The following is a 6,823-nucleotide window of genomic DNA, read 5'->3' as shown; positions in this document are numbered from 1 at the left end:
ATGAATTCACTAACCAATCTGATTCATTTTCCCTCGCCGAGGAAACGCCTTCTCCACCTTCTTCCCCGAACCGCCGTTCAACACTGCAACTTCTTCTCCGCCAAAACTACTGTTAGTAGTAGCCAGAAAGTCCAACAATTTACAAACCCTAAACCCCAGAAATCTTCCGATTCATCGTCATTTTTTGCTCAGAGGATCAACAAACAAACGGAGGCGGCAGCAATTAGTGTTTGGCCCGAGCCAAGAAAGATGCCCTATCAAGCGAAAGTTGCCAATTTCGTCAATTTGATCGGTTATGTGGAGATTCCGGTTCAGTTCGATTCCGATTCCGACGGGAAGCACTTCGCCACCACTATCATATCTCTAGGAAATGGGGGTGGGAGAAAAAGCCCCTTGTCGATTCCTGTTGTGTTCGAGGGGGAATTGGCTCACGTTGTGGCTTGTCATGTGAAGGAGAATAACTGCGTATTCGTGTCGGGGCAGTTGAGTGTGGATCCGATGAGATTGGTGTTGGGCGACAGTGTCGGAAAGTTTCATGTTGTGGCGGAAAATCTCAGCTTTGTTGAAGGATTTGAGAAACATGTTGTGGACAAGAAAACGGGGGCCTCGTTTTCTCCGGTGGAAATTTACAACCCCGATAAGCATGGGTTTAAGTTGAGTGATGGAGAGGTGGTAGAAAATGTCGATGATGAAGATGTTGATAGTGATGAGTCGATACTAGAAATGGGTAATGAAAAGAGTGGAGAGTATGTTAACAAGAAGAAGACTGTGGATGAAATCTTGGATTTATGGAGGGTTCTTGTGAAAAATCCGCAGCAGTGGTGGGATTATCGAAGTCATAAGCTTAATGGATTGGTTAAGGAAAAATTCCCCGATTTTAAGCAGAAAGGGACTGGGGAGTCGCTCTGGGTCAACACTGCTCCGAAATGGGTGTTGACTGGACTCGGATTACTGGAGTTTGATATTAAGGATATGAAACCGAAGCAAGTGATGGGAGGTGAAGGATGTAATGAAAGAAAAAGTAGTGGGAAATCGGATGATTCCTGGAAGGATTTGGTTGAAAATCCTGATAAATGGTGGGACAATCGAACCAAGAAGAAAAACCCGAAAGCACCTGATTTTCGGCACAAAGAGACTGGTGAAGTGTTGTGGTTGAACAGATCGCCGGCTTGGGCGTTGTCTAGGATCCCACCTGCTTGAAAGATTAGCCAAAATTTTGCTAATGGGAAGAACTTTAGTTTTGAATGTTTCAAGTTCTAAGACAAGAATTTTGATGCTCTATTAAGTGCTCACTGTTGAAGCAACGGCAGTTGAAAAACTCGTTAGTGTGTTTTTTTGGGAACAGAAGAAGAAAGCTACCTCGAAACCTTCAAACTTGTTAGTGTTTTTTTTGTTTTCTCTGTCGTATCTTCCTTTAGAAAGATGCTCGTAATTGATATTATTTGCATATTCTGCAGATTTTGCTTCAGTTTATGTGTACACGGAATATATCTAATCAACTTAAATTGCATTCTTGATTAGTTACAATCCCTCTGAGGAAAACTTGGAATGGAAAACACAGTTTTATATATATATGGTATATATACATATATCACTACGAGCAGGCTCTCTAAATAGTTAGCCGTTTAAAATGGCAACTACTCAAAGAAATGATTGCCTCCTAAAAGGAAAAATTTGGTTCTTTTCAAAACTTTAGGTGGATGAATGTACATCTCAACCACAATTTGGTGCAAGAAAGCAATATTTTATTGTGCTGTTTTTCTTATACTTAAAGGCATGACTATGTCAAGCAAAGCCTCACCAATTAACAAACTTCAATCAGTAACAACTCTCTGTTTCAGTTGACTCCACCTACAACTGCAATTTTTAATGCTGAGTTGCATATCTACTTTAACATTACTTGTCGATAGTCTTCCTTAATATATCGAAACGCCTGGATAGTTTGCAAGAACCCCCCTTTAGAAAAATGGCATCTTTAGAAAGATCAAAGAAGAAGGTGCAGTTATGGAAGAAAGCCACAGTTCATTTCTTGCTATGTTTTGTCATGGGATTCTTCACCGGCTTTGCTCCAACCAGCAAGGCATCAATATTTTCGAGCCGTGTTACAATGTCGCTTTCGTCAAACTACTCACCTCAGCCAGTGAAAGTGTTTCACCAATCAAGAACGCAGAATTTCAACAGAAGCTTGTTCGATAAAACAGTATCAAAAGCGGAGCACAGTCACAATTCAGATAAGGATCAGAGAGTACCCGAAGAAGACAAAAGGGGTTCCGAGGAATTAAACGTAAGGAAACTAGTAATTGTCATCACACCTACTAGTGGGAGAAATAAGCTAAGAGGGGTGTTACTTAGGAGATTGGCAAACACGTTGAAATTGGTGGCTCGCCCGTTGTTGTGGATTGTTGTGGAACAGCTGTCTGAAGATTCCGAGGTTTCTGAGATACTAAGGAAAACAGGGATCATGTACAGGCATGTTGTCTTCAAGGAGAATTTCACTGATGTGGATTCTGAAATGGATCATCAGAGAAATATTGCTGTGAATCACATTGAACACCATCGGCTGAGTGGAATCGTCCATTTTGCAGGGCTTTCAAATGTTTACGATCTCCATTTCTTCGAAGAGATAAGAGCAGTCGAGTAAGTATTTGCTATATTCTTGTCAAGTAATTTTCATCTGATTTTTTATTTACTTAAAGATTCAAGAAATGAACAAAATTGAAGTTTTATGCAGGCCTTAGTTAGATCCCTAATCGATAATCATTATTAGCCGTAAGAATGGAAAATCAGATTTAATTCTTTTTTCTTTTTAGATTCTCATGACAGAAAGGATTATAATTGGTTTGAGAATTGAGATAATCTTTTTAAAAAGGTGAAATAATTTTCAGGGCATTCGGGACGTGGCCTATAGCTAAACTTTTTGCGAACAAGAAGAAGGTGACAATCGAGGGGCCGGTTTGTGATTTCTCAGAAGTTGTGGGGTGGCATTTAAAAAAGACGAACAATGTAACAGATACAAGAACAACGGCTCTTCCTATATCAAGTTTCGCATTCAACAGTTCAATTCTTTGGGATCCGGAGAGGTGGGGCCGCCCTTCATCTGTTCAAGACACTTCCCAGGTGTGCGCGTATTTGTTTCTACATATCTTCAAATACTTATAGTTACATATATACTTATAAAATGTACGTTTGTGTATTTTTGACATTCGAGTGCAGAATTCACTGAGATTTGTGAGAAAAGAAGTTCTTGAAGAGGAAGCGAAGGTGAAGGGAATTCCGACGCAGGGTTGCTCTAAAGTTCTACTGTGGGATCTTCACATTTCTTAATAATGATGATTAGGATAAAGATCATCTTCACCTAATTGCCTGTTAGAGAATGCTTCGAAAATGATTAATGATGCCGTATGAAAATGACATTTTACTGTCTGGATTTTTAAAATTTGTAATGAATTGCATCTGAAAGTATATGGGATTTGGCAGCAAAGTTTAAGCAGTCAATTACAGTTTTTTTTTTCGTACTTTTGAAGTCTTCTCTAAACTAAATATGGAAGATCGATTTCCACCGATTTTGATCCCGAAGTTTCCGGATGTGGAAAAATGTTTTTCACTCTGAATTTCGAGAATTCCGATTTTTATTTTATTTTTTCGACCTTTTTTATTTTTTTGGTTGGGATTTGGAATATTATGTGAGATTTTGATTATCGATCTGGTCGTAATTTACGAAAATAATTTAAAAAAATTCAATTCTTTCGGAAACAAATATATTAATTATCGTGTATTTTAAAATTCGATCCGAATTTTTTAAAAATTTGGAAAAAGAAAAAAAGGAGGCCTAACTTTACCACGTGAAACAGACGGTGTACTCTGGTCCGCGTAATAAGGAAGAATTTTTACAAACATGCTAATTCCGATCTAATATGTTCGATTTCCAATCGTAGACAAAATACACACACGAAAAGAATAACATAACTCATTTTCCATCGAATATGGCAAATTACGGACACCCCCTAAGGTATGCTCAAATTACAAAAACCCCCCTCATGTTTGTATTAATTATCAGAGTTCAATATAAACTTAGGAAGCCATTGCTTAGATACAAAGGTCATTGATGTTAAACTAATAACGATGCCTTACGCAATACAAGAAGCATCATATCATGACATCTCGTACACACAGAAAAACGAGGCAGAGAAATCGTCATTACCAAAAAAAGAAAAGATTTTATCTTTCAACATTGTCGTGCTTTCTATTTCGTATATCTGTTATCAGCACCGAGAAGTAAAAGTTAAAGTTATATCTCGATAAGCACGAGGATTCAGTGGAATTATTTATCCCATGTCGTTATCTACATTGTCTGAAACAAGGTCTCCTGTGCCTCGTCTTTTGCTACGGTATTATTATTATCTACAGTATATAGCATACCTTGCGGGCTTCCGAAAATAGTCGAAAATATGTCCCTATGACACTCATTACAGAGAGAGAAGTACGAGAAGTGGCCTTCTCCCGGAAGCCGGTGCACATTAGCAGTGGGCAGTACACGCGCCACATAATCAGTCATTGACGGAGGAACCACCGTATCATCCATTCCCTGTTCCATAACAAAAAAAATATAAATTTACGAGGATGCAATAATTCAAGAAAACGAAAAAAAATTAAAAAATGGATGCAAACCTGCCATATATGAATCGGACCAAGATATCCGGTTAATTCACATTCCGGCTGAGTGTACATAAAGTGCAGCCAAGAGAATATTCCTTTCTTGGGGCATTTTCTTTGCACTTGAAGATCCACGAGATTGGAACCCCAATTCGACACCTGGAGCATAGCTTCCTCGACAAATGGTTTAGGGTTATTCTGACGAACCGACTCTTCGACATCCCTCTGCCAGATTTTCTCGAAAGCCGATGTTTCAACGAGATCTTTATCCTGCATAAATAAAACGCGGCAAAATATATCAAGATCAAATACAAACACACACAAAAAAAAAAAAAAAAAAATAGATACTATAGAATAGATGAGAGTTCGTACCTTCTTTCCGAGTTTTAAGGATAACCACTTATCTATTTGACCATGCTTCCCAGAGAGAAAAGTTCGACTATAGAAGTAATTAAGGAACTTCGGAAATTTTCGAGCCAAATAGAACAATAATCTTCTTCTTCGTGTCCAATTTCTCCAAGTGCTGGAATTCTCTTCTCTTGTCATGCTCGAATCGTATGGATTAACCAACGGGGCTAACATGGCCGCACCTGTAAGCAACAAGCATCTTTAAAAACCCCAAAAAAGATCTTATCCAATATGACATCACAAATTCGAGTATTTTTTATTTACCTGCAATTTGATCTGGAATATACTTTAGAGCAGCCCAAGCATGCAAAGAGCCACTCGAATATCCAAGAACCCAGAATTTACCGTTTATTCCGACGGAATATGCCAAGTGTGACATATCCAGAGCCGATGAATTAAGACTTCTGTTTGAATGTGGATCGCTTTCTCCAAAACCTGGTAGATCGTAACCGATGAGACGAACACCGAATTCTTCCAGCAATGAAACTTTGATGCCCAAGATACCTGTTGTTGATCATTTATCGAAATTCATAAAAATAAAAATTAAGAACGCATAATGTAACTTATCCATCAATTTTTTTGCTTACCCGCAAATCGAGAAGAGAGAAAACCGTGTGGGACGATAACGGAAAATCTGGCTTTATCAGCTGCAACTCCGATTTCGTGATACGCTATGTATCTACCGTCCGGAAGCAATATGCGTGCACCACTAGGAGGGTGTATCGACACTCTCTTCACCGTCGAAATAGAACCGTCGTGTTTGCTATTTACGCTCAAAACTGCACGGCATTATTCGATGTAAAATGCAGTTTAGAATGTTCGATCGAAACAAGGCAAGCAAAGCAACGCCTTTTTAACTATGTAAGTTTTGTCTGAAAATTTATTGTAGTGTCTAGTAACTACTATTGTCTAACTACTCTGTTCTGTTACTAATCATGTGATTAATTGCTAATTACATCGCTAATCAGCAGAAAATACAGTTTGAAAAAAAATTTAGGGAAAAAATTAATTACCAGCAAGGGCAACAATAAAGACGAAGAAGATGACAGGCCAAACGTGCACCGGATCGCGGTCCTCCGGCAAGAAATCGTTCAGAAACCTCAGTTTCTCCGAAACCTCGGCCAACGGTCCTTTGGTCTTCTTCACAATGTAAGAATCGTCGGTCAATATCGTCTGCCGCACAACATCCCTGCACCCTCTCCCCAATTCCACCGCCAGTTCACCCCACGCCGTAGCGAAACCCTTGATTTGATCCTTCAAACTCTCCGCCGTCTCCTCCTCCTCCGCCGCCGCCGACGGCGGCGACAGCTTCGCCGAACCTGCGATTGAATCTCCGTTGAGCCTTATCCCTGTATCCCCCACTAAGCTCGCCAGCTCATCTCTCCATGAATTGGATTCTGCCGTTACCTCCATTTACACGTGTAGATATATATATATATATATACACACACAGTTACATACACTCTTTATATACGTATAATCACCAGTAGCATCAGTAGTATCATTGAGTGAAGTCTGAGTAGTTAAAATTTTAGAGAGAGAGAGAGAGTTGTGGGAATGGAAGAAGAAGGGATAGCTGTAAAGAATGGATTTTTATAAAACAATGCCAAGTAATTTACTGTGACATATGATCAACTAGATTTATTATATTTAAAAAAATAAATAAAGACATGATCAAGTAGATTTATTATATTTATTGTGACATATGATCAAGTAGTATTTATTGTGTACCTATGCTACTTGTCTCAACTATTTGATTGTT

At 38.9% G+C, this 6,823-nt stretch overlaps 3 protein-coding genes across 3 annotated transcripts; 2 read left to right on the top strand and 1 right to left on the bottom strand.

Moving 5' to 3' along the window:
* On the top strand, positions 1–1,527 carry LOC148767269 (protein OSB2, chloroplastic-like). Its single transcript, XM_088824978.1, has one exon. It carries the CDS (start codon positions 1–3, stop codon positions 1,198–1,200), a length of 1,200 nt encoding a protein of 399 aa, XP_088681104.1. The 3' UTR covers positions 1,201–1,527.
* Positions 1,528–1,758: 231 nt separating this feature from the next.
* On the top strand, positions 1,759–3,495 carry LOC105952879 (beta-1,4-xylosyltransferase IRX9). Its single transcript, XM_012976464.2, has 3 exons — positions 1,759–2,637; positions 2,886–3,117; positions 3,214–3,495. The coding sequence occupies exons 1-3, from the start codon at positions 1,967–1,969 to the stop codon at positions 3,322–3,324; spliced, it is 1,014 nt and encodes a 337-aa protein (XP_012831918.1). The 5' UTR covers positions 1,759–1,966; the 3' UTR covers positions 3,325–3,495.
* A 525-nt stretch (positions 3,496–4,020) lies between these two features.
* LOC105952880 (uncharacterized) lies at positions 4,021–6,709 on the bottom strand. The gene is made up of 6 exons (XM_012976465.2): positions 6,075–6,709; positions 5,649–5,840; positions 5,326–5,565; positions 5,026–5,243; positions 4,669–4,923; positions 4,021–4,585 (listed from the first exon to the last, which is right to left on the bottom strand). The coding sequence occupies exons 1-6, from the start codon at positions 6,472–6,474 to the stop codon at positions 4,343–4,345; spliced, it is 1,548 nt and encodes a 515-aa protein (XP_012831919.2). The 5' UTR covers positions 6,475–6,709; the 3' UTR covers positions 4,021–4,342.
* Between the last annotated feature and the right edge of the window lie 114 nt (positions 6,710–6,823).

Source organism: Erythranthe guttata, chromosome 10 (genome assembly GCF_056151865.1).
Source record: "Erythranthe guttata isolate IM_541 chromosome 10, IM_541, whole genome shotgun sequence".
In the NCBI taxonomy this organism is placed as follows: Eukaryota; Viridiplantae; Streptophyta; class Magnoliopsida; order Lamiales; family Phrymaceae; genus Erythranthe; species Erythranthe guttata.
Note: the sequence above shows the minus strand (reverse complement) of the source record. Positions and strands in the feature narration are given on the sequence as shown.

Coding starts and splice junctions, on each gene's coding strand:
- LOC148767269 (XM_088824978.1), top strand. CDS start 1: ATGAATTCACTAACCAATCTGATTCATTTTCCCTCGCCGAGGAAACGC.
- LOC105952879 (XM_012976464.2), top strand. CDS start 1,967: ATGGCATCTTTAGAAAGATCAAAGAAGAAGGTGCAGTTATGGAAGAAA. Junction 2,638..2,885: donor GAAGAGATAAGAGCAGTCGA/GTAAGTATTTGC, acceptor AATAATTTTCAG/GGCATTCGGGACGTGGCCTA. Junction 3,118..3,213: donor CTGTTCAAGACACTTCCCAG/GTGTGCGCGTAT, acceptor ATTCGAGTGCAG/AATTCACTGAGATTTGTGAG.
- LOC105952880 (XM_012976465.2), bottom strand. CDS start 6,474: ATGGAGGTAACGGCAGAATCCAATTCATGGAGAGATGAGCTGGCGAGC. Junction 5,841..6,074: donor CTTTATTGTTGCCCTTGCTG/GTAATTAATTTT, acceptor AATGCCGTGCAG/TTTTGAGCGTAAATAGCAAA. Junction 4,586..4,668: donor GTCCGATTCATATATGGCAG/GTTTGCATCCAT, acceptor GTTATGGAACAG/GGAATGGATGATACGGTGGT.